Below are 23,915 nucleotides of genomic sequence, written 5' to 3'. Positions count from 1 at the left end.
ACACTGGATGTCTTTAGTAGTGTGGATGCCATTGTTGCCATTGTTGCCATTTGCGAGTTTATGAGCTGTCCTGACTGGTGGTTGGTGACCGGGTGTGCTTTGTTTGACCCTCACCATTGCGCTTCATCGGCCAGGCTCGAAGTAGGCTATTCTTGTAGTCGATGTTGTGCTGGGAATGTAGAGTCGACCGCGTCGTGCAACTCACTTCGCATGAGAATGTCCACGAAGCCGACTGCGAGCAATGTAGAGTTCTGCCTTGATTCTTGGGCGTCGATGATCGCGTTGTTCTTGCTTGTGGGTCGGCAGCTGTTTGCTGATGTGTTTCTGCGCGCATACGCAGCGCCATCACCATGTCTTAGCCAGGTCCGATCTTCGGCATGTCGTGGTGCTCGCTCAGTCCGCTCAGATACTTGTTCAACTCCTCCACCTTTTCCTTGTGCGTCTTGACGCCCTCGCGCCTCATCTTCTCCTCCAACCTCTTCCTCCTGTACTCTTCATGTTTTTTCTCAGCGTCTGTCTTCTTTCTCCCACCACTCTCCTTGATCGCTTGTTCGGCGGCGTCTGGCGACACCGAGCGACCTGGCGACTTGAGGTCTTCAGGATTCGATGTGCGCTTAACAGCTTCGTTCGCGGAAGACTCGCCGGCTTCGGTGGACTTGGGTCGCTTCTTTTTCTTCTTTTTATCGACGCCTGCGCCTTTCAGCTTGAGGCCGCCGCCCGTCGTTGTGTAGTCTGAAGGCATTACGGAGGTAGAGAAATGGTGGATGCACGAGCTCCAAGCAGAACATCCTGGAAAACGCGCTAGGCGAGCTGCACGTGACGACAGGCTTCGCACTGGCGATCAGCGATGATGCACCTTGTGCAACTTACTTTAGTATTGTGAGCGTTATTATTCCCATGAGACTAACGGTCAGCGATATCGACGTTATTGCATTGTTATGAACCACATCGCTGCCATGGCATCAAGCTATACCATAGCACTTGAGTAGGATTTCGTCGTAGCAAACGTACTTTGCTCGTTATAGCATACAGCTACAGCTATCAGCTCTCTCAGAAAGGAAATAAAGCTGTCAAGTGGTTTGCATCTCAAGTGAACGTCGCCCCCCCCCCCCCCCCCCCCCCCCGGTCCTACCCCGAACTCCGCACACCCCCGACATCCCTGCTTGACATCACACCTCCGCGTATCGCGGCAACGCCACAACACCTGCACGCCTCGATGGCCCCCAACATAACACAACGCCCGCCGTGATGGAAGTCCGCCGCGACCCGCGCTCCTTCCTCTTCTTCATAATCCTGCTGCTGCTCATCAACTCGCCCGAGCCGCAGCAGCAGTCGTACAACACGCGCACGCGCTACGATGAGCTCATCCAGCGCGAGTGGGACCAGCTCGACGTCCTCAACCGCACCAACTACGGCGACTTCAACGCCGGCCGGAAGAAATGGCTGAACGTCAGCGGGTGCCGGGGCGAGGACAGGTTCGCCTGGGACATGCTGCCTAGCGTCCAGGCCAAGGCAACTGCGCACGGCGAGCGAGCGCTGGGGAACAGGTGGGGGAGTGTGCTGGATGGATCACTGCACGAGCGTGAGCTTGAGGAGGGCCGGATTCCAGTGTACAGGAATCTGTCCGGCTACGTGCAGGGCGAGTGGATGCGCGACCCCAGCAGTCGCGTGCGCCATCCTGAGGACATGGGCAACACCACGCACCCTGCGAAAGACCCGTTCACGAACTCGGCGATGGGATTCGACCGCAATCTCACAGGGACGAGCGGGCCGGTCAGGGTGCACATCACAGAGCTGGCGGACAAGATGAGGATGGACGTCAACAGGACCGTCTCCGAGATCAGCGCCAAGGTCGTGGTCGGGGACGACGAGAGCTTTGGCGGCAACTGGTGGGAGTTCTACGTGCATGGCGTGCACTTCAAAGACAGCGGACATGCGGTGTTGACGACGACGAGCGAGCGCTTCGCCGGCATCTTTGCGCTGCCGCATTTCCAGCTCTCACGGGGCCTCCACAACACCGCGAAAGACTTCCTGAACTGGACCATCCACGAGACCATCGACCGACAGATACACCGCCCGTTCCCTGTCTGGAACCCGTGGACAAGCTCGCCTGCTGGGTCAAATGATGATATGGTTGGCGTGGCGCATCACTGCGAATTTGTTCTCTACCTGCAACAACCCCCAAGCGTGCAGGGCACGGACATGGACTGGCTCGAGCACGAGATGCGCTTCCCTACCGGTGCGCCGTTGGGCCACCGCTCGCAGCTCTCCATGTCCATGGTGGGCTTCTCGCCGGATTGCGGCTACATCATTGAATCGAAAGGACCGCCCGACTTTCCCCCCTCAGAGGGCATGCACCTGGTCGGTGCTAAGACGGAAGAGTACAACGACCGTGCTAGACACAGCATCGTCGCCTTCGCCGTCGCCTTTGCTTTTCAATTATCTTTCCTCATCAAGCAGATGAAAGAGACGGCGACTCCTTCGATGCGCAGCCGCGTCAGTTTCTACACCATTGCCATGATGGCACTGGGCGACGGCTTCACATTTCTAGTCCTCATCTTCATGTACCTCTTCCTCGGCACCGCGCAACTAGCCATGTATAGCATCGCTTTTGTCGCGCTGTTCTCTGTTCTGGCTCATCTCCGCTTCCTGATGGATATCTGGTCGGTTCAAGCGGCTGAGCGAGCGCGTCAGGCAAGACAGCAAGCTCCAGCCCCTGCCGCGGCACCACCCGCACCGCCATTACCAGCACCAGCTGTAGACGGACCTCCTCCCGCGGCTGACGCATTTGGCACGCCAGCAACCGCTGCGAACCGCCCACCGTCTGGGCTTACTCTGCCCGCGACAGCACCCCGGCCTCTTCCTGCAGCCGACGCATTCGGCACACCAGCAACAGCTGCGAACCGTCCCCCGTCCGGACTTCCTCTTCCTGTGACGGCACCCCGCCCTCCGCCGCCTCGTCCCCAAACGCCGATTCTCATTGCGCCTGATCAGGACGACCCGCTGTCAGACGACGACACACCGCTACTGCCTACAAGAAACCCTGCTGCAACTACGACACCCGCACCTGCAGCGACAAATCCGCGTGCCGAGTTCGGCGCACTCTATTCTCGCTTCTGTCTTCTCCTCGTCATAACGTTCTTCGTGACGATCCAGTTCGCAACGGCGCGCACGCTGTACAGGAACGTGTATTTCAGCATCGTCTCCTTCCTCTACCTCTCCTTCTGGGTGCCGCAGATCTACAGGAATGTGATGCGCAACTGCGGGCGGGCGCTGCGGTGGGACTACACGGTCGGGACGTCGGTCACGCGTCTCATGCCCATCGCGTACTTCTACCTCAAGGCCGACAACGTCTTGTTCGCGACGACGGACTGGCAGACGTTCGCGGTGCTCGTCGGATGGGTATGGATCCAGATTGTGGCGCTGGCCAGCCAGAGCGTGCTGGGGCCGCGGTTCTTCATAAGAGAGGGCTGGGCGCCGCCGGCGTACGACTACCACCCGATCCTCCGCGAAGACGAGGAGGGGGCGCTGCTGCCGCTCAACGCAACTTCGTCGTCAGACGATGCGATTGACGGCGAGGAGAGCAGCAAGAGCGCAGGCGAGGCAAAGGACAAGGGCAAGAAGGTGTTCGACTGCAGCATCTGCGCGATGGACATCGAGGTGCCGGTGGTGCCTGCGGGGGCTGACGAGAGCACGGTGGCAGGGATTGGCGGGACGGGCATGGTGCTGCAGAGGCGCATGTACATGGTGACGCCGTGCCGACACATTTTCCACGCCGGGTGTCTGGAGGGCTGGATGCGGTACCGGCTGATCTGCCCCAACTGTCGAGAGGCGCTGCCGCCGCTGTAGATGTGTAGATGTGTAGATGCTGTAGATGCTGTAGATGCTGTAGATACTGTACAGGTCGAATCACTACTCATGTTCCTTCCGTCTTGCATGCAGCAGTCCCGTGATGCCAGTCCCGTGATGTCAGGCTATGCACGTCCCGGTCTCACAGCATAGGATGGTGCAGTACGCAACACTCGCAAGGATCGACACTGGACGGCGGCTTAGTGCAGCCGTTGAGGCCTGCCGCGTGGCGATCCACCCGGCTAGGACGCGATCTTCCCGGGCGTCACAGCATGAGTGACGTCCGCTGTCAGGCTGTCAGACTGTCAGACAGTCAGGGCCAACCTTCAACGGCAGCGACACCAAGGCCGTGGGCACGGCAAGCCGCACAGCGAGCAGGCGTTGGTTGTTGTTCACACGCAAAGATCAACACTTGCTGGCGGCGTAGATATTGTGGCTGGCGTGCGTTGGGTGCAGGCGCGGCTATTTAAAGCCACAAGATCGGCGCGGTTTCAGGGCGTTGGCCAGGGGTGTGCACGACAAGGCTGGAGGCTGTGCAACAAGCCGTACGGTGTGCGCTGCCGTCAGCCTCTTGAGCTCCACACCTCTCAGCTGCTGCGACACCGCGGTACGTACTTATAGGACGGCGTGCTTGGTGCCAGTCGCGCTCTTCTCGCGCTCCACTCGTTTTGCAGTGCCCTCGACTCGACGGCACTCGCCCACTCGCTCCGCTACTAACGTAGCCACCACCGCCAGCCCCGGATTCCGAGCGGCGTATACGAGACGCAGAGGCTCGCTCCGCTCCGCTGAGATCCCCAGCGACTGTGCGTGCTGAACCCCGGCGCTTGCATCCTGCGGCCACATCCCCGACCGCGACGGCCTCATAGTCTCGGCAGGCTCCTTTGTCCACACCCGGCTTGACGACCTCACGCACCCGCCATGGCCGCCAACGACTACTACAACACGTCGTACCCGCCCACGGGCCCCGCGACCGGCCACGCCGCCAGCCCGCTCGACCGCACCGACGCTGCCCTGCCGCCGCTGCCCGCAAAGCAGCCGCAGTCGGCTGTCTCGCCCGCGGGCTCGCCCTTTGACGACGGCACGTACCCGCCGTACCCTAACAACAACATGCACAACACACAGTCGTCCGGCGCGCTCGGCGGGATGCCCGACACCGCATATCATGGCCCGCCCGACACCGCATATCATGGCGCCCCCGACACCGCCTACCACGGCCCGCCGCAGTACGGCCACAACACGTTTGCCAGCCCGTACGACACGCCGCCGGCCCACGGGCGCAACGACCCCTTCGCCGACCAGAACGCCATCCCGCTGCAGAACAAGACGAGCGGCCTCAGCGGCGAGCCCGCGCGCTACAACGCCGACCCGGAGAACATGTACCCGCCGCACGACAACATGTACCCGCCGCGCGAGAAGCGCCGGCGCAAGCCCAAGAAGAAGGAGGGCTGGTTCAGCGGCCGCGTCACCTGGGTCGTGTACATCCTGACCGTCGTGCAGATTGGCGTGTTTGTCGGCGAGCTGATCAAGAACGGCATGCTCACCGGCTCGCCCATTCAGACCAAGCCCAACTTCAACATCATGATCGGGCCGTCGCCCTACGTGCTGATCAACATGGGCGCCCGCTTCACGCCGTGCATGCACAACATCGAGAAGGTCATTGTCAACAACGTGCAGTCCTGGCCCTGCCCCAACACCACCTCGCTCGACCCGGGCTCGCTGACGTGCTCGCTCGACGAGCTCTGCGGCCTCGGCGGCGTGCCCGACCAGAGCGGCGTCACGCAGTTTGCCGACCGCTCGCACGAGCCCAACCAGTGGTACCGCTTCATCATCCCCATGTTCCTGCACGCGGGGCTGATCCACATCGGCTTCAACATGCTGCTGCAGCTGACCCTGGGCCGCGACATGGAGAAGGAAATCGGGCCGCTGCGCTTCGCCCTCGTCTACTTCAGCGCCGGCATCTTCGGGTTCGTGCTGGGCGGCAATTACGCCGCCGACGGCATCACGTCGGTCGGCGCCTCGGGCTCGCTGTTCGGCATCCTGGCCCTGACCCTGCTCGACCTGTTCTACAACTGGTCCTCGCGCCGCTCGCCCGTCAAGGACCTGCTGTTCCTGCTGCTCGACATTGCCATTGCCTTTGTGCTGGGCCTGCTCCCAGGTCTCGACAATTTTTCGCATATCGGCGGGTTTCTGATGGGCATCGTGCTGGGCATCTGCCTGCTGCACTCGCCGCAGGCCCTGCGCCAGCGCACCGGCGAGGACGAGCCGCCGTACACGACCGTCGCGAACCCCGTGCACGACCCGCAGACCGACGCGGTACCAGCGAGCACAGGCGGGGTGGCGGGCTTAGGGCGGTTCGCAAAGCAGCCCGTGGCGTTCTTCAAGGGCCGCAAGGGGCTGTGGTGGGCGTGGTGGATTCTGCGCGCGGGCGGGCTGGTGGCCGCGTTCGTGGGCTTTATCCTGCTGCTCAGGAACTTCTACGAGTGGCGCAATACGTGCTCGTGGTGCAAGCATCTGACGTGTTTGGTATGTTCTCCTCTCCCCGATCTCCTCGACCATTGGAAGACTAACGGTTCCACAGCCGATCAAGACGGGTGGCGTCGAGTGGTGCGATATCGGCGGGCTCAATCTGACGACGACGAGCAGCCAGAGCTCGAAGCGCGATCTTGGGTTCGATATGGCGGCGTATGCGCTGGACAGCTTTGCGGCGTATTAGCCGCGCGTGGTGTCGTAGGCGTAAGGCGTGTTTGCATGCTGGCTTCTGGAGACGGAAGTTTGAACGAATTTTGCATAGCTTGGCGTGGGTTTGCTTTCAGCGTTTACACAGAGACAGCAGAGAGGGACGTGTCGAGTACACGGTGATGGGTCATGGCACTGAAGGAGAAGATGGATTGCCTCATACTCGGGGAGATGCATCGACACGCTAGAATCACTAAGTAGACACAGCGTATGCTGGAAGTCTCGTCAAATAAAACACATGACATGCTGAAATATCATCAGACATGCTAGAATATTATCAGTTGCAGTGTACATACTACAATATTATCAGTTGCAGTGTACATACTACAATATCATCGGTTGCAGTGTACATGCAAGGACGTCAGCTAGTGCATGATCAGCCGCGGCACGGCCCTCGTCAACTTTTTGGAGCTCCGTCGCATCACCTCGTTCACACCTCGCACCTCCTCGCACCGCCCACGCGATGCCGCCGCCCAAGTCCAAGAAGCTCACCGCGCAACCCGTGCGCACGCGCCAGTTCGCCGGCAAGCCCGGCGCCGTCGTCGAAGAGCCGTCGAGCTCGGAAGAGTCCGAGTCGGAGGAGGAGCAGCGCAAGCCGAAGCCGTTCGCGAAGCCCAAGCCCGCGCCCATTGCCTCGTCGTTCCCCAAGAGCGCGCTGAAGCCGCGCAAGCCCGCCGCGCTCCAGAAACCGGATGTGAACGAGGACGACTTCGAGACGGAGAGCGAGGATGAGGACGACGCTGCCCCGGACGCCGCCAGCGAGGAGAGCTCGAGCGAGGAGGAGTCCAGCGAGGAAGACGAGTCCAGCGAAGACGAAGCGCCGCGCAAACTCCTCCGCCCCGTCTTCATCAAGAAAAACGCCCGCGCCACCGCCCCCGCACACACCCCCGACCAGCTCGCCGCCGCCGACGCCGCCCGCCGCGAGGAAGCCACCCGCGCGCTGGTGCAGCAGCAAGTCGAAGCCCGCCTCGCCGAGCGCGCCGCCGCGAAGCGCGACTGGGACGACGACATCGAGGAAACCGACCTCAACGCCATCGACGACACCGACCGCACCGACCCGGCCGCCGAATACCTCGCCTGGAAGCTGCGCGAACTCACGCGCATCAAGCGCGCCCGCGCCGCCATCGAGGCCGCCGAGGCCGCCCTCGCCGAGCTCGAGCGCCGCCGCAACCTATCCGCCGCCGACCGCGCCGCCGAAGACGCCGCGCACATAGCTGCACAAGAAGGCGAGCGCGAGAACCGCCCCAAGGCCCAGTTCATGCAGAAGTACTACCACAAGGGCGCCTTCTTCGCCGAGGAGCTCGCGGAGTTGGGGTTGGATAAGCGGGATTTGGTCGGCGCGCGCTTCGAGGACCAGACGGACCGCAGTGCGCTGCCCGAGTACATGCAGATCCGCGACCTGACCAAGCTGGGCAAGAAGGGCGGGACGCGGTACCGCGACATGCGCGCCGAGGACACAGGCAGGTGGGGGGAGTTCGGGGACGAGCGGCGCGGTGGGGGCAGGGGCAGGGAGGAGTGGGGGCTCGATGAGCGGTTTCGCGGGGATGGGGGGAGGGATAGGAATGCGGAGGGCCCGAGTGGGGCGAATGCTGGGCCGTTGGGTGAGAGGAAGAGGGGCGGCGAGGAGCGCGAGGGCGGCGGTAAGAGGCCGAGGGTGTGAGGCGCGATACAAGGAAGACGCGCGGGTGTCATGCTGTGGATGGCGGTCTGCTCTCGTCCAGCTCGTCCGCGCTTCGGCGCCATGTCGTCTAAAGGCCTGAGATTCCACCCGTCGTCCGGCTCCCGCGCCTCGCCTAAACTATACCGTGTACGCGACTCCGGAGCCGCGAGATTTGTGCGCGGTGGGCATGATGGACAGCAGGCACGGCACAGCACAGACGGTAGGGTAGAGCCGTACGGCACAGCAGCACAGCACAGCAGACGGTTCGGCACAGTACAGACGGTACAGCAGAGCAGAGCAGCACAGCACAGCAAGCATGCCTCGAGGCACCTAAGCACGCACAGCACACCACACCACAGTACGTTCTCAACACCCGAGCACGCACAGCACTAGTCTGAGCAGCACACTGTCAACCAGGCCAGCACAGCACCGCACCCACAGCCCAGCACAGAACCAGCCAGTCCGAGCCCCCAACCAGACCGCCAGCGCGCAGCGGAGTAACGCAGCGGAGTAAAGCAGCAGACGGCAGTGCAACCGCTTCCACGCTGCGTGTCCATGCACACCTCCACCAGCCCGTCCGCGAAGACGCGAGAGGAAGCTGGGAAGCGGTGTTTGCAGTGGCAGGCTGTGTTCGTGTTCTTAGACTGCGGTTCTTAGACCGTGTTCTCAGACCCTGCTCTTAGACCGCGTTCTCAGACCGTGTCTGCGGGTTCTCAGACCACAATGCTTAATTCTAAGTACGCAGTTAGTTGAATCATCTTCATCAGCGCGCCTGCGCGGAATAGTAGCGCGAATTGGAGGACGGCATCGTGGTCTGGTAGGTGCTTGGGTGGTGCTGATAGTAATAATACTTAGTAATTGAAAGGGAGGTCTGCGACAAGGCGTGGTAAGGCGTGGTGTGAGGTGAGGTGAGGTGACGTCATCGCGCGGTGCTTTGGAGTCTGAAGCTCGAAGCTCGAAGCTCGAAACTCACAGTCTGAAGCTCGAAACTCACAGTCTGAAGCTCGAAACTCACAGTCTGAAGCTCGAAACTCACAGTCTGAAGCTCGAAACTCAAAAGTCTGAAGCTTTGTGACGGCAAAAGCTCGGATTACCGGGGCGCGTGGACACGGTTTCGAGAGGTTTCTCTACTGTACTGTGCAGGTTTTTCAAAAAAAAAAAAAAAAGAAATCGTGCTCCTGTGGTGCATTGGGGTGTCTGCGAGTAGTCAGTCCTGCTTGCCGGTTGGTCTCCCGCGCCGTTGCCCGGGGCTCTGCGGCTGCTTGGTTCGTCGTTGTTGTGAGACCCGTCTCACCGTGCCTCTAGACATTGATACTTCGATACTTCAGTACTTCAGTACATTGTTACCACTCTCTCCTCCACCGCACGCCCACCGCACGCCCACCGCATACCGCCCACCGCATACCGCCCACCGCATACCGCCCACTGCACTCTGCCTCCAACCCAGCGCGACCCAGCGCACCCAGCAGCAATCCCAAGCACGTCCCGCGAACTATACATTCCCGATCCCGAGCCCGATTCGGTCTAGCTCAGCCTCACGGCTAGCCGCACTGCTACAATAGTCTCGCTGCTAGCCGCACACGACCGCGCCGTGCTCCACTTCCGGATCAGCACGGCTGGGTGGGGCGGGTATGTCATCGGGATTGGGATTTCAGATTTCTTGAGTGAGGTGAGGTTTCGACTGGAGAAAAGTGCAAGATCTCTGCGCTTACTGCATACCTGAGCGCATCCTGAACACTACCTAGGGTCGTACGGTCGGTCGGTTGGTTGTGACGGTTACGGTCGGGTCTAAGGATACTACTACTTGGGTATACTCTTGGGTATACTATCACCTGGGTACTGCGGTCGTGCTGCGCGAAATTGGATATCTGGTGGTTTGTTACACGGTCCCGTCGCCAGCTCTGCGGTCTCACGGTCCCGGGCGTGCGGTATCTGCGTTGTGCTACACTCTACAGCCACACACACCGCGGCTTGTAGTCCACTCCCACGCCCTGCGTCCACTCACGCCCGTACCACGCCCACGGCACCACATCCCCGTCCCCCGGTCTCACGTCGCACAACCACCCACGATGGCCTACCAAGACCACCACCCCTCCTACCAAGACGACACGCCCGCCTCCCCCGGGCCCCGCGTGCGCTACGACGGCGAAGACACGCAGCCCACGACGGCGCGCGAGCTGCGCGGGTGGTATGCGTATCCGGTGGCGGCCGAGGTTTTTGCTGTTGTCGCTGTTGGTGGGTTGTCTCTTCTTTTTTCTGTTTGTACTCGTCGTCGTCCTTTCTTTGATTTGGGGTTTGCACTTGGATGTTTGGGTTTGAGGGTTGTATCAAGGGGGGGTGGGCATTGCACTTGGACATTCACACTTCAAGATCTGCATCTGGGCATTTACGTCTGGACACTTGCGCTTGGACGTCTACGCTTGGGTGTCTACTTGCATGTCTACACTTGGACGTCTACTTGCATGTCTACACTTGCATGTCTACATTCATGGTCTGGACAAATGACTGACTGGCTGATCAGGCGCCTTCCTCCCCGTCGTCCTTGAGCAGCTCGCGCGCGAAAACGGGCATCTGTTCTCCGATGCCGGGCGCTCGTGTCTGGAGCACGGCACCAGTAATGGCTCGTCTGGGAACAGTACTGCGGGCAACGGCCCTGCTGGAAATGGCACCGCTGGACTGCAGGAGCAGTGCATGGTCACCCTGCTCGGGCGCGAGCTCTCGACGAGCAGTTTCTCGCTGTACACCTTCTCGGCGGCGGTGCTAGGGCAGGCGATTGTGTTGGTGCTGTTCAGCTCGTTTGCGGACTACGGTGCGTCCTCTCATATATCGTGGGGGAGATACTAATACTACGATGTAGGGCCGTATCGCAAGAAGATGCTGCTGGCGTGTGCGTACACGGGGGCAGTCGTGAGCATGCTGTTCATGTTTGTCTCGCCCCGGGTGTTTTATCTCGCGCCAATACTTGTCATTGCCGGGGTCGCGAGTCTCGGGTTCTCGTTTGTGCTGCTGAATGCGTTTTTGCCGCTGCTGGTCGCGAATCATCCGGCGGAGGACGAGCTGAAGTCGGTCGCGTCCGAGGAGGATGTAGATCAGGAGCTGGAGAGCTTCATTCCGAACGGCGACAGGCGGCGGGCGCACCCGGACAAGCTGGCCAAGGACCTCAAGCGCTCTGCGGGTATCTCGAGTAAGGGCGTGGGGTATGGCTACATCGCGGCCGTGTTCGTGCAGGTCATCGCCATCGGCATCCTCTTCCTGTTCAGCAAGACCGCGTTCGGCAAGGCGCACCCCAGCTTCTCCATCCGCGTCATCCTGTTCGTCGTCGGCGTCTGGTGGGCGCTCTTCACCATCCCGACCCTGCTCTGGCTGCGCCCGCGCCCCGGCCCTCCCCTGCCCGTCGACGACACGTCCGCCACACCCTCCCGCACGCGGCGCTTCTTGTACTACCTCAGCTTCTCGCTGCGCTCCTTCTGGAGCACGCTCCGCCGCGCGCTGCGCCTGCGCCAAACGCTCCTCTTCCTCGCCGCGTGGTTCCTCCTCTCTGACGCCGTCGCCACCATCTCCGGCACCGCCGTGCTCTTCGCCCGCACCGAGCTGCGCATGAGCACCATCGCCATCGCACTCCTGAGCATCACATCGATCGGCTCCGGCATCCTGGGCGCCTTCGCCTGGCCGCGCGTCGCCGCGCACTACGGCCTCTCCCCGAAAGCCATCCTGCTCCTCTGCGTCGCGGGCATGGAACTCATCCCGCTCTACGGCCTCCTCGGCTTCGTGCCCGCCTTCCAGCGCCTCGGCGTCATCGGGCTGCAGCAGGCGTGGGAGATCTACCCCGTGGCCGTCATCCACGGGCTGGTCATGGGCGGCATCAGCGCGTACGCGCGCGCCGTGTTCGCGCCGCTGATTCCGGAGGGCCGCGAGGCCGCGTTCTTCGCGCTGTATGCGGTCACGGATAAGGGGAGTAGTGCGGTGGGGCCGGCGCTGGTGGGCTGGATCGTGGACCACGCGGGGAGCATTCGACCCGCGTTTATCTTTCTCGCGGTGCTGGTGGTGTTGCCGGCGCCGTTGCTGTGGATGTTGGATGTGCAGAGGGGGAGAGAGGATGCGAGGGTTTTGGCGGATGGGGAGGCGGTGGGGCGCGGGAGTTATGAGAGGGTTGGGGGGGAGTAGGTGTTGTGTTGAGGATGATGAATGTTGTAACGATGGCATGAAATGAGGTATGAATTTATGGTCTGAATTGATGGTGTGGTATGCCTCGTGGCGCCTTCCATAACCCGTGCCTTCCTCGTCTCCAGTGGCTTATCTATCCTCAGTGCTCTATATCCTCACTCCTGACAACCTCGATACTTCATCTATCTCCCTTATTAACCTATCCTCAACGCCTACCACTCACTACAGAGACGATCCGAGCACTCGCCATCTACAAGACCACGCCACGCACACGACATCCCTGCAATCCCAACCCAGCACCCTGACCACCAACCGCAATGCTCCAACCCCACCTCACAACCCTCCTCACCGTCTTCCTCGCCCTCTCCCTTACCGCCTCTGCAAACAGCCACAAAAAGCCCCACCCGCCGCAGACATGCGACAACACCTGCCTCCCCGCGATGCGGGCATGCACGCCTGTACGTAGCCCCACAAGAGTGAAACATATCTAACGCCCGCCAGTCGTGCAAGGACTCCAAGCACGCGCGGCATCCGATTGCGTGCGCGATTGCGTGCGAGTGCCAGGTCGCCAAGAACATCGCCTTTTGTGGGGAGGGGTGCGCATTTGATTGTAAAGGGGATTGGCCGGCGGGGGTGGGGGAGGGTGGTGAGTGGGAGGAGACGGAGGGGGTAGGGGGGGAGGCTGTTGGGGAGGCTGGAGAGGAGAGATAGGGCGAATGAAGGGAGGGTCAAGTCAGAGTATTGTGGGAAAGCAGTTCTATTACGATACTTTTGGGGCCTACAGCTAGGGTATCAACGGTGTCGGAAACTACGGACAGTCAAGCGGACAGTGATATGCGTTATGCCACCCATCCCGTGATCCTATAGTGCTCACGGCGCAGTGGTGCGGAGAAGTGCTGTGATGGTGTTAGTACTTTGACAGACCTACCCATGCAGATGACTGGGACATACCGGGGGTATCAAGCTCAACCGAGCCTGCTCTTCCTTTTCTCCTCCTTCGCCTTCGCCTTCGCCTCCTCCTCCTTAGCCTTCTCCTGCTCAGCCTTCTCCAACTCCTGCTTAGCCTTCTCCAACTCCTCCTTAACCTTCTCCAACTCCTGCCTAGCCTTCTCGTCCTCCTTCGCCTTCTTCTCCTCTTCCTCCTTCTTCTTCCTCTCCTCCTCCTTCCTCCTCTTCTCCTTCGCCTCATCCCCGTGCAGAATCAGCGGCCCCCACGTCTCGGGCCCAAACCACGACGGAGACGTCTCTTCGCAGTTGTACATGCACTCGACGCGGCAGTCCTCGAACTGCGCCGACAGCGCGCACATGCATGCGTTCATGCACGAGTACTGCTGCACGTCGTCTTCGCCCTCGAAGCGCGTGCCGATGCAGCCCTGGGATGTGTTAGTAAGGGGTCGGGTGCGGGTGGGGGACTGGTGGTGGGTGAAGGTTGGCTGGGGGTAAACGTACATCGTTAGAGCACTTCCTGAGCATGTTGTCGCACGACTCGCACACGGGGTCCTGCTTGCGCTCGCTGAACGCGGTGGTCAGGGTGGTGAGGGCGAGGAGGGCGGCGAGGAGCCGGGTTGGGTTAGTTGAGGGACGCATGGTTGATTATTGGTTATTGGTGGTTTGTGATTTTCTTGTGGGATTTGGTTTGATTTTGGTGAGGAGGAAGGGGGAGGCAGATGGGTTTTATATTGGCGGCACTGGTAAATGGGGGCGAAGTGAGGTTCAGCCACGGTTACTTGCGTCATGCATCCGATCATCCTGAGCAGAGTTTTTGTTCTGTTGGGCTTGAGGACCACGTAACTCTGGTTGAGCAGTCGGTTGTTGGTGCTGGTCAGGATCTGCGGACCCTGTCCACGAAATCGATGTAGCGAACCTGATTAGCGACATATATTTATTCGGCCCTCGCATGGAAAACGGGGGGATATACTGCCAAAGCTAAGTAACTGTTCCTTACCACACTGCACAACACATGTAGTTTTACCAAGAAGGCTTCCTGCACTTACCACCTACGACCACAATTCCTCCCAAACCCCCACCACCAGCCTCCCTACACATCCGCCCAATGCTTCCACAACGCCCTGTTTTCATCCTCCTCCCCGCTCTCAGCGCTGTTCTCACCATCACCCTCGCTGGCAGCGACAAGTCCTCGCCGGCCTGCCGCCCGTGCATCGACACCGTCCACACATGCGCCCAGGTGCGCACCCTTAATCTCGTGAATCTCGTCCTGCTGATGTATTTAGGAGTGTGAGGCCAGGCACGGCCGGGACCTGCAGTTCGGGTGCACGGTTGCGTGCGCGTGTGCGCTTGCGGGGGCGAATCAGTTCTGTCGCGAGAAGTGCGGTTTGGACTGCGAGGACAGGCGGGGCAGGCTTTGGATGTTCGGCGCGTGAGTGATTAGAGTTTGAGGCTGTGAGTGTGTTGCTGAAGTTGTAGCATGAGCGGCTGCATAGGAAATGCGAAGTCTTGCTGGGCTTGTGGCGAGGAGGCAGGTTGTGATTGTGGCGTCTCATTGGCGCAGTGGAGCGTCTGTCACCTGTGACGCTGCAGTGAAGTGTTTCCCGTTTACAGTGCTGCATTGAAGAGTCTCTCACCTGCGACGCGCGGCGCGGATCGGTAGGTCACTGTGCAGCTACAGTTCAAGAGGCAACTTCTCCCGCTCCGAGCCTTCTCTTCATCAACACACCTCACCCTCAACAAGAACAACCGCACTCAAGCACAACCACGATGGCCTTGCGCCTCACTCCTTTCTTGGGCCTCATGCTGATGCTTCTCGTCACCTTCACCACAGCCAACAGAGGCGGAAGCTACGACAGGATCTGCAAGCCGTGCCACCAGAGATATACCCACTGCCACGAGGTACGCTGCCATTGACTCGATTTCTCACCCACCTAGCAAAATCAGACCATACTGACAAAACGCAGATCTGCATGGCCAGCAAGGACGAGAAGAACGGCAACAAGGACTGGGCAGTCCCCTGGTGCAGCGACTATTGCTGCATCGAAGTGCGTGACAAGACCTGCAATGGATATTGCGGCTTCAAAAAGCAATGCAAGACCTAGATATCCCTTCCCAAAGTCTCATCTCGTCATTTGACGGGCAGGCTTGACGGACGAGGATCATTCAGAGTGATCAGATGTTCGATGAACTGGAGATGCTGGAGTTTTTCATGTATTTCATGGGCTTGGGCGAAATGACACTGTAAACTATGGTCAATTCTATGACGTGCTGATGGCTCACTGTGCAACTGCTGTATAAAAGGCAGCTGCCCCCCACCCCACCTTCACTCCTCCGTCAAAACACTTCACTTGCAACAAGCACAACCGCACTCAAGTACAGACATGCTGGCCTTGCGCCTCACTCTCTTCCTCGGCTTCATGCTGACCCTGCTTGTCACCTTCGTTACGGCCGGTGGCGGGCGCAAAGTCAACTGCGATCCGTGCATCAAGGAGTTCGACAAATGCATCGGGGTACACCGCCACTGGCTCCATTTCTCACACCAATCAGTAGCAGATCATACTAACAAAACATAGACTTGCCTGCTTAACAGCGATGTCAGCGGTGACTGGGCCGAGTTCTTCTGCAAGGGCTCCTGCTGCGCCAACATGAAGGACAAGTTCTGTGGAGAGCGCTGCAAGTTCAATGAGCAATGTGCTGGTAGCAATGTCGCTCCCCCGCCCAGGATCCCCGCGATCCCTCTCCTTCCCTCATCCAAAGTTCCCGGAATACCTCGCTCCTCGCCCTCGGTCCCCGGAATGCCTCACTTGCCTCACGGGGAGGCTTGACGGACTCGGATGGCTCGGGACGATTGGGCGCTTCGATAAACTGGAGATCCTGAGACTGTCCGCTTGATTGATGAGCTCGGACTGAACGAATCGCTGGCGTTATGGTGGATTCTATGTGTGACGGCAATTCTGCCTCACCCTGGCTCGATTTCGAACCCAAAATGTTCAGTAGACATAACACCAATATCATCGCTTGACGATTTCCTTCGCTTTTATTTCAGCTCCTTGTGTGTCTTCCGACGCGTCTTCAACCCGCTCCTTCCCTTGCTCCTTCCCTTGCTCCTTCTTGCTGCTTGTGCTGTCACTCTCACGGGCACGTCTCAATATCCGCTCCTCTCGATACCGGTGAGAGTAGAAAGGCTTACGTTGGTACTCAGCTAGCTGTTCGTCGCGCATAGCATCTCGCCTCGCCTGACGAGGTTCCAGTAACTTGTTCCATCGTCTTCTCGCAGCCGTCTGTCCAAATCCATATCAACGTGTTAGTCTGCAGTCGCGACTGCCGTTTGAACACGCACCCGAGTCAGATTCAGCAAGAGCGTCTTGCGCCTGCGTGGGTTCCTGCTTCACCACTCGTTCCTCGGCCTTCGTCTCCATAGCCCCCAGGCCCACGTCTTCTGTCTTTGCATCCGCCGCCTCGACTTTGACAGTTTCCGTGACACGTGGTACTATTCTTTACCTCGCTCGCCCGCCTTGGACGCTTCACCGGTGTGGCACCCTCGTCTACGGGAGTTGCAGCACTCGTGTGCTCACATTTACCGGGGTGAATCATGGTGAGAGCTACTCGGTGGTCGCAGGACGCGGTTAGGTATGCATTATAAACATGGATGGCCCCACGCCGGGATTGCGTGAGTGAAAGAAGGATGGTTCATGTGGAGAGTCGAGGAAGCAATTGCTGTTACCATATGGCAAGCAGTCTCGATTGAGGTCCTGGAGTCATGTTTTACTGAGCAAGCAGACCAGCCGTGTCTTCGTACGACTCGCCAAGCGGCCCCAGTGCTCTACCCGACTGCTCCTGTGGTAAGTCAAGAACCGCTTTGTCTCCTTTGTTCCAGAATCTAAACGCAATGGAGTTCACCCAGTCCCCTATTCAAAGCATGGTCCGGTTGCTGCCGTGAACACCATCTAGCGATGTGGTACTCGGCTTGATATTCTTCATCAGTGCTTTGCATAGCGGCAATTGCGTGTGTGAGTGATTGCTGAGGCGAAGACCTCATCGCGGCAGCGTTAGTCACCGTGAACAAGCGCAGATGGAGGACATCGTCCGGCAATGAAGTGCAAGTGGCACGACGTTGGTTTGGCAATCGCGTGAATGCCGCGTGACGTCATTTTTCGACCGTGACCTCTCTCGCGGGGATACTTATGAGTGTTTGCTGGCTCTGCAGCCTCACGATAAAGCAAACTCTGAGCAAAACTCTGCACATAATTCAATTATGGCGGGTGTGTATAGGCATCCAATTCTAAATCTATCTTGGCTCATGATCTTCGTTGCGGACCTCGCTTAATATATCGACCCGCAAGAGCACGGATTTCTCTCCTATTCACCATCATCTCCGTCAATCTCCTCGTCCAAGACATCGTCCGTTGGTTCACGAGTCGCTCGTGCGAGGTTCCTCCCCTTTTGATGCGATGTGCTGGGCGCACCGACATCCAGCATCTTGGGAAATCTCCGGGATCATTCACACCCATGTCAACTCCACAGGTTTGTAGGCGCCCAGCCCCGCCGGGCTCCGCTCGTGAGGCCCTGGTTGCCCATGCGACGCATCGCCGCGAAGTTCCGATACTTCGCCGTGTCGTTCACGGTAGATTGTCATGCTGACTAGGCATGCGTGGCGTGCAGTCCTTCCGTGCAGTCCTTCCGTGCTATCCGGCCGACTGCCGTCCTGAGGCTTGGCGAGTGTGCTGCGCCTTGATACCAGCCACTGCGACGTCGATGTAGATTGTCGTGCCTCCCAGAGGCGATTTGGATTCAATGAAGGCTCGATCGTTGCTTCGTGGAGGTCGGCTCATGTGGTCTTTGTAATGCCGTTGCAGCCTGCCCAGTCGCGCAGACACGTGTCGGCGCACTCATCGTACTCGATTGTAGCAGTGAATGTCTCTCGGTCGATGAACTGGGTCCTGCATTCTTCGACACAAGGAGTTGCTTTCATGAAGAGAGCGCAACACTGGGCATCCCCGATGTCCGCTGTACAATGAAAGTCCTCGAAATGGGCGAGAATCTTGTCAATCAAGGTATCCGTCGACTGTGTGAATGCAGGTACTAGTTGGTAGAGGAAGATTGGTACGCAAAGGGCGAAAAGTAGGGTGACGAGTAGCGCCCGTGGGCGTGACCGTGTTGAGGATGGGCGGACTCCTCTGTACATCTCCATCTTGAACATATCTATTTGTTTCTGAGATCGCAGTTCGAGTAGACGCAGAGGATAGAGTTTAATATAGCGATCGTTGGTCCGAATGCGGGGAAGGTAGGCTTGGGCTCGGTGAGATGGTGCGGCTGAGCTGCAAGTCAAAACCTTGGGGAAATGATACCAAGTGTTGTATAGTACAGGGTGTGCGGCAACTTATAGAGCAAAGTCGGGGACAGACGCAACGGTCAAGTATCGCGAAGACCCTTTCGGGGTTCATTGTGGGTATAAGCCTACGCACCGGACAACACATCTAAGCATGCCAGGTATACGGTAATGCGGCAGCGCTAGCGCAACTCCGAGGTGTGATACACCGATGCAGCATCAACTCTGTGACCCATGCTCCCAAATCGGCGAATCCCTGTCAAGCTGTCACGTTGTTTGCTCAGTCCAAACTTTTCACGGATGGAGGATATCAGACAACGTGTTGCTTTGCCGTTCTCTGTGTACGATGTGAGCTGCGGGAAGGGCTGAAAGTTTCCTGTCGGACCGTTGTTAAGGCTCGGTGTTGATACCGGTGTAAGGCTCGAGCGCTGACGTCTCAAAATAGTGATGACTCGAGGCGCACAGCCCGTCATCAAAGGATCCGAGAGAAGTAGGCTTACGGTGAGGTACTTTGGGGGCCAGTGCATGGAGATCTGTTGCTATTGCGGGCTTATGCTGCGGCTCATGCTCGATACCAGTTCGCTTGGCCTGCACTTCGGCCTTGCGATGTAACAAAAGCGCCGGGCGTAAGTAATCTGCACAATTTGTAGAAAATTGCAGAGCCGTGCGGGATCGTGTAAATTTTGTTAATAAGATGGAGTCAGCCCGCGTGGAACCTCTGGTTTGCAGTAAAGTGAAGCTCAAACTGAAACCAACGAAATCCCGGCCGCATTCGGAAAGCATTTGGTACACTATTGTGTATGACTGCGTGATGTACGCATCGTGAGTGATATATTTTGATATCGCGTGCGCAGGCGCGTTGGCGCCTGTCTAAATCTAATCTACTCGGTTCTCTCGACGAAATGCTTTTGATCATCAGGAAATGGTGGAGTAATAATTGTGCCGCGTGATACACATGGCGTCGAGAGTGGAGCCTAGATAGGAAAGCGATACCAGCATTGCTGGTGGCCTCGGATTTAGGACCAAGAGATGCTGCGTACGTGTTAGCAGAAGAAATTCGCGTGTGCAACAGCGTCACATACGCAAGCATGATGCCCGCACCCAAGAACATAGCAGCGAACTGGGTGAGGGTCTTCTTGAGCTCCTCGCTCTTGTTTGGGCCTGTTTCAAGCAGCTCAGGAATGACAGCCACTGTGCCGACATACAAGAAGGTGCCTGCAGTAAAAGGCAAAAGCATGTCACCCCACTGCAGGCTCGTCCCCCAAAGGCCAGTAACATGGGCATCAACTGTGGCTGCGCTGCCACCAAGTTCTTGTACTGCGATGCCAATACAGGTGCCAAGGAAAGCGCCCACAGCCGTCACAAACTGTGCGCCCATCGCTGCCCGCTTGCTGAAGCCTGACTGGATGAGCAGAGCAAAGTCGCCGACCTCGTGAGGGATTTCATGGAAGAACACAGCGACGGTGGTGGTGGCGCCAATGGTGGGGGATGCATAGAACGATGAGCTGAGGGCGAGGCCATCGGTGATATTGTGGGTGAAGTCGGCGATGAGGTTGAGGTAACCACCAAGCTTGACGCTGGCGTTGATCTCCTTCTCCTTCTCGGTAGCGACGACAGCGTCGTTGGCAGCAGGCTTACGAGCACGCACACCGTCCTTCGCACCCGTATCAACGCCAGTGGACTTGGCCGTGACCTCGACCTTCTCATGGGAGTGTCCGTGAGAATGATCGTGGCCACCTGCTCCACCCGTCGCAATCCTCAGCGCCTTGTCCATGGCCACGAATGTGATGAAGCCGACCATGATAGCCACACCCAGTAGCAGGTTCTTGTTTGGCTCCACCATCACAAATTTGACATTCCCAGGCTCATCTTCACCCAGGAAGATCTCGGGCAGGAGATGGAACAGTGTGTCGCCCAGCAGCCCACCAACAGCGAAGGCGACCATGACGGAGAGGGAGGAGGGGTCGATGTTGGGCGGGCATAGTGCGAGGAGGAAGTTCGGCGGCCCAGAGATGTAGAGGGTAGCGAGAAGGGCATTGACGGCCGGAGTGCCTGGGAAGAGCACAGCAAAGATCTGAGAGCTCAGAGATGACGTGGTGGGGTTGGTCGCAATCTTGTGCTCATTGAGAGCTTGAACCAGTGGGCATTCCTGTGGAAGTTAGCTTGATGTGAGCACGCGACATCATGGTGCTCGGCTCCAACGCTCTCACGTATTGCGAATGATGAAGACGATGAGGACAACGCTTCTCAATTGCACACAGAATGGACATACCTGCAACTGCTCCTCAATCTCGTGAACACTCAATTGCCCCACTGGCACGCCTCCAGTTTCGCCTTTGACAGCAGCGGCAGCGACATTCCAGGCGAGAACCCCCAAGAAAATTGATAGCGACAGAAGTGTCTGGTTGCGACGCGACACCATGATGGACACGTACTCACTAGCTGTATTCTGGCCAGGGTTGGATTGAGAGCTCCAGGGAGTGAACACCTTCACGATAAGAAAGGCACGCTAAGATAAGCGGGCGCTAGCGCGACTGGACTAAATTTTTGGGGAACCCGGCGAATCGAGTGGGACGGCGACAACTTTCAATCTTCACTACACACATTACTTTCAAACCCCTCGGAAATCATACAAAATGGGTCGCGAACTCCAGAAGAAGAAGAACAAGTCGTCGCTCCCGAAGAAGCGCCAGAATGGCCCCTCCAAGAAGAAGGTTCTGAGCAACCCTATCATCGCAAAGCATTGGTACGCACCCAGACAGGTTCCTCTGCACACTTCATGTTGCTGACTTGCTCTCAGGGATCAGAAGGAGACGCTGTCCCAGAACTACCGCCGACTTGGCCTTACGTCGCGTCTCAACCACGCAACCGGTGGTACAGAGAAGACAATCAAGCTTCTCGGCCTCAACGACCCCAAGTCCTCGCGTGCCGATACCGCCGCCGACAGCACCGCAAACCGTCTGAACATCGTCTCTAAGCAGCCTGTTCGGGCCGTCGAGATCGAGGAACTTGAAGTCGAGCGCGACCCAGAGACCGGCGCCATTCTGCGCGTAATAGGGCAGTCGGAAGAAAAGTTCAACCCGCTCAACGACCCCCTGAACGAGCTAGATAACGACGATGGCATGGAGTGGAATGGATTTGCCATGGTTCCCGAGCGCAGGGCGAACGAAGCGCAAAACCCAGTAATCAGTGAGCTGGAGGAGGCCGCCAGGAATGGTGCTCGCAAGGAGCCAAGGAAACAGAGCGAGAGGGAGGCAGAGTGGTTAGAGAGGCTGGCGAACAAGTACGGCGAGGATTACGGCAAAATGGCACGAGACAGGAAACTCAACCCTATGCAGCAGACAGAGCCGGACATCAAGAAGAGGATGAAGAAGTGGAAGGCAGCACAGGCCGCACAGGCCGCGTAGAGTACGATCCTAAAAGAGGTGGATGACAGTCTTGGCGAAGAGCATTGACAGGCGTTCTAGGCGTTGTGCAATATAAGAATTGGTTCGACAAGTACAGCAGAATACATCGTTCAGAAGTCCTAGGTAGCTGACATATCAAGTTATCTCGGCAAACAAGAATTCTCTTGGATAGGCGCAACGTGGCTCGGGTTTCCTGCAGTGCGACACCTTTGGGTCAATTCACCTGACCAATACGAGTGGTGACAAGTCAAGTTGCTCCAGCCTCCGGACTTGAACATTATGTCTGGTGCAAGAAGGCCAACAACTTATAAAGCGTGACCGTAGGTACGTGTGGGATTGGCTGTCTTTTATCACGATCTCGCCCCTCTGGCTCGCCTGTGCATCTATAGCATATGCATGAATTTATGTGCTATAGCCTCTTGTAGACAGCCTGACTATACCGTATCACAGAATTCGGATATTCGCCCTTCCGGACACTTTGGGCTGTTCAGGACATTCAAAAAGGGATTTCACTGGAGCCTTCAATGCCTCCCGGGCACAGCAGCATAGACGCTCCGTCAAGACGCCAAACACAGATATGACTTAGCATTACATGCAAGACCTCCTTGTGGGGAACTATTGCACAAACTAAATCGGCGATGCAAAACCACGGAACCACAAGTGTAAGGTTCATCTCACAACTCTTGAACTCGAACTCCACACAAACCACTCGCCTCACTACTTCTGTGGATCCCTTAAGCTTGATGAAGTCAACAAGCTATTGCCGTCACATCTAGCACCATGAAGAAACTCCAGTCCGTTGACTGACAGTCTCGTGACGCTGGCTCTTTCAAAGGCTTCCGGTTTATGCAGGTACCGGGCCAAGGTGATTCAAGCACGATTCGAAAGCAGTACTCCATCTGGCCCGATTAACTTGGCCTGTGGGTTATCAATGCCCGCCCAAGGTATTGCGTGACTGGGGAAACACGCTCCTTTGGCAGTCGCCGCCGCTACTGTCGAGTTTGCAACGGAGAACGACACATCCCTGAACAGATATAGTAGTGGACTTCTACATGTCGCACTATACATGAAGTACCAGTACTTGTGTGCATCATGATGGGCTGGTGAGAGCTGTCATCTGCTTTAACGAATAGCCTTGCTCGCATGATGGCGTCCGGGGGTCGCAGTACTGCTGCTGGTGTGCAGCGGGTTGGCGATCGTCCTGAGGGGATTTTCTTTACATGCTCCTTCTACAACATAATACCAATCTTCTTTCGCTGATAGCTCCAAATTCAACCCAGTACAGTTCCCTGGTCATGTCGCGCGAACCGTTGTAACATGACGTTGAAAGTCTGACATGCCCGACACGGCATTTGAATGCCAACTCTTGTACCTAAAGTGGCTTTTTGGTGTTCTGTAAGGGTCCTGGCCCTGCATTGTCCCAATCATCCTGGTGCTCCGAGGAATGCGACCGCCAACCGTTTTCAGTCTCGAACTGACCATCTTCGCGCTCACCTCATGCAGCACCACCATTCAACAGCAGGACGATTACACAAATTAGTACCAGTTTGAGATGGATGTTTTTTTCCTTGCGCGATATCTGAGGACACCAGCAGTAAGTTGTTGATAGACGTTGATTGTTGTCGGCGACTCCGGAGCATGATGACATCGCCCAAGCCTTCGCCAATGCCACCATCATCAGTTTATCAGATCAGTTTTTCACACCAAGGCGAAATTCAGCGGTGACATTTGGGCCCAATAGCGCAGTTTACAAGGCCCCCCGCTGCAGTCGCACATCGTCACACGGCACCCGGAGCTCGAGTCACTGGTATCGAAGCGCTCT

The 23,915-nt window shown here is 58.0% G+C and overlaps 13 protein-coding genes across 13 annotated transcripts; 7 read left to right on the top strand and 6 right to left on the bottom strand.

Moving 5' to 3' along the window:
• Positions 1-355: 355 nt before the first annotated feature.
• Positions 356-742, bottom strand: C7974DRAFT_312417 (uncharacterized protein; the record flags this gene model as incomplete). Its single annotated transcript, XM_046138364.1, has 1 exon — positions 356-742. One exon carries the CDS (start codon positions 740-742, stop codon positions 356-358), a length of 387 nt encoding a protein of 128 aa, XP_045996112.1.
• Positions 743-1,182: 440 nt separating this feature from the next.
• On the top strand, positions 1,183-3,985 carry C7974DRAFT_198785 (uncharacterized protein). Its single transcript, XM_046136737.1, has one exon. The coding sequence runs from the start codon at positions 1,249-1,251 to the stop codon at positions 3,847-3,849; it is 2,601 nt and encodes an 866-aa protein (XP_045996111.1). The 5' UTR covers positions 1,183-1,248; the 3' UTR covers positions 3,850-3,985.
• Positions 3,986-4,767: 782 nt separating this feature from the next.
• On the top strand, positions 4,768-6,562 carry C7974DRAFT_376860 (rhomboid family-domain-containing protein; the record flags this gene model as incomplete). The annotated part of the gene is made up of 2 exons (XM_046140310.1): positions 4,768-6,372; positions 6,428-6,562. The coding sequence occupies 2 exons, from the start codon at positions 4,768-4,770 to the stop codon at positions 6,560-6,562; spliced, it is 1,740 nt and encodes a 579-aa protein (XP_045996110.1).
• Positions 6,563-6,964: 402 nt separating this feature from the next.
• On the top strand, positions 6,965-8,245 carry C7974DRAFT_455321 (splicing factor, Prp19-binding domain-containing protein; the record flags this gene model as incomplete). Its single annotated transcript, XM_046145959.1, has 1 exon — positions 6,965-8,245. Exon 1 carries the CDS (start codon positions 7,049-7,051, stop codon positions 8,243-8,245), a length of 1,197 nt encoding a protein of 398 aa, XP_045996109.1. The 5' UTR covers positions 6,965-7,048.
• Positions 8,246-10,481: 2,236 nt separating this feature from the next.
• Positions 10,482-12,457, top strand: C7974DRAFT_198818 (autophagy-related protein 22-1). Its single transcript, XM_046136738.1, has 2 exons — positions 10,482-11,054; positions 11,103-12,457. Exons 1-2 carry the CDS (start codon positions 10,937-10,939, stop codon positions 12,407-12,409), a joined length of 1,425 nt encoding a protein of 474 aa, XP_045996108.1. The 5' UTR covers positions 10,482-10,936; the 3' UTR covers positions 12,410-12,457.
• Positions 12,458-12,726: 269 nt separating this feature from the next.
• C7974DRAFT_376858 (uncharacterized protein) lies at positions 12,727-13,120 on the top strand (the record flags this gene model as incomplete). The annotated part of the gene is made up of 2 exons (XM_046140309.1): positions 12,727-12,867; positions 12,911-13,120. 2 exons carry the CDS (start codon positions 12,727-12,729, stop codon positions 13,118-13,120), a joined length of 351 nt encoding a protein of 116 aa, XP_045996107.1.
• A 216-nt stretch (positions 13,121-13,336) lies between these two features.
• On the bottom strand, positions 13,337-13,996 carry C7974DRAFT_455304 (uncharacterized protein; the record flags this gene model as incomplete). Its single annotated transcript, XM_046145958.1, has 2 exons — positions 13,337-13,782; positions 13,859-13,996. 2 exons carry the CDS (start codon positions 13,994-13,996, stop codon positions 13,375-13,377), a joined length of 546 nt encoding a protein of 181 aa, XP_045996106.1. The 3' UTR covers positions 13,337-13,374.
• A 1,128-nt stretch (positions 13,997-15,124) lies between these two features.
• C7974DRAFT_413850 (uncharacterized protein) lies at positions 15,125-15,459 on the top strand (the record flags this gene model as incomplete). Its single annotated transcript, XM_046143763.1, has 2 exons — positions 15,125-15,256; positions 15,322-15,459. The coding sequence occupies 2 exons, from the start codon at positions 15,125-15,127 to the stop codon at positions 15,457-15,459; spliced, it is 270 nt and encodes an 89-aa protein (XP_045996105.1).
• A 238-nt stretch (positions 15,460-15,697) lies between these two features.
• C7974DRAFT_395862 (uncharacterized protein) lies at positions 15,698-16,691 on the bottom strand. The gene has a single exon (XM_046142019.1). It carries the CDS (start codon positions 16,370-16,372, stop codon positions 16,037-16,039), a length of 336 nt encoding a protein of 111 aa, XP_045996104.1. The 5' UTR covers positions 16,373-16,691; the 3' UTR covers positions 15,698-16,036.
• Positions 16,692-18,185: 1,494 nt separating this feature from the next.
• C7974DRAFT_312773 (uncharacterized protein) lies at positions 18,186-18,542 on the bottom strand (the record flags this gene model as incomplete). Its single annotated transcript, XM_046138380.1, has 1 exon — positions 18,186-18,542. One exon carries the CDS (start codon positions 18,540-18,542, stop codon positions 18,186-18,188), a length of 357 nt encoding a protein of 118 aa, XP_045996103.1.
• A 326-nt stretch (positions 18,543-18,868) lies between these two features.
• On the bottom strand, positions 18,869-19,213 carry C7974DRAFT_376855 (uncharacterized protein; the record flags this gene model as incomplete). Its single annotated transcript, XM_046140308.1, has 1 exon — positions 18,869-19,213. One exon carries the CDS (start codon positions 19,211-19,213, stop codon positions 18,869-18,871), a length of 345 nt encoding a protein of 114 aa, XP_045996102.1.
• Positions 19,214-19,702: 489 nt separating this feature from the next.
• C7974DRAFT_376854 (zinc transporter YKE4) lies at positions 19,703-21,108 on the bottom strand (the record flags this gene model as incomplete). The annotated part of the gene is made up of 3 exons (XM_046140307.1): positions 19,703-19,718; positions 19,769-20,835; positions 20,959-21,108. 3 exons carry the CDS (start codon positions 21,106-21,108, stop codon positions 19,703-19,705), a joined length of 1,233 nt encoding a protein of 410 aa, XP_045996101.1.
• Positions 21,109-21,322: 214 nt separating this feature from the next.
• C7974DRAFT_413847 (nucleolar protein 16) lies at positions 21,323-22,093 on the top strand (the record flags this gene model as incomplete). The annotated part of the gene is made up of 2 exons (XM_046143762.1): positions 21,323-21,432; positions 21,487-22,093. 2 exons carry the CDS (start codon positions 21,323-21,325, stop codon positions 22,091-22,093), a joined length of 717 nt encoding a protein of 238 aa, XP_045996100.1.
• Between the last annotated feature and the right edge of the window lie 1,822 nt (positions 22,094-23,915).

The sequence above is a fragment of the Boeremia exigua genome (genome assembly GCF_020726555.1).
Source record: "Boeremia exigua strain MPI-SDFR-AT-0100 chromosome Unknown C7974scaffold_7, whole genome shotgun sequence".
Classification (NCBI taxonomy): Eukaryota; Fungi; Ascomycota; class Dothideomycetes; order Pleosporales; family Didymellaceae; genus Boeremia; species Boeremia exigua.
Note: the sequence above shows the minus strand (reverse complement) of the source record. Positions and strands in the feature narration are given on the sequence as shown.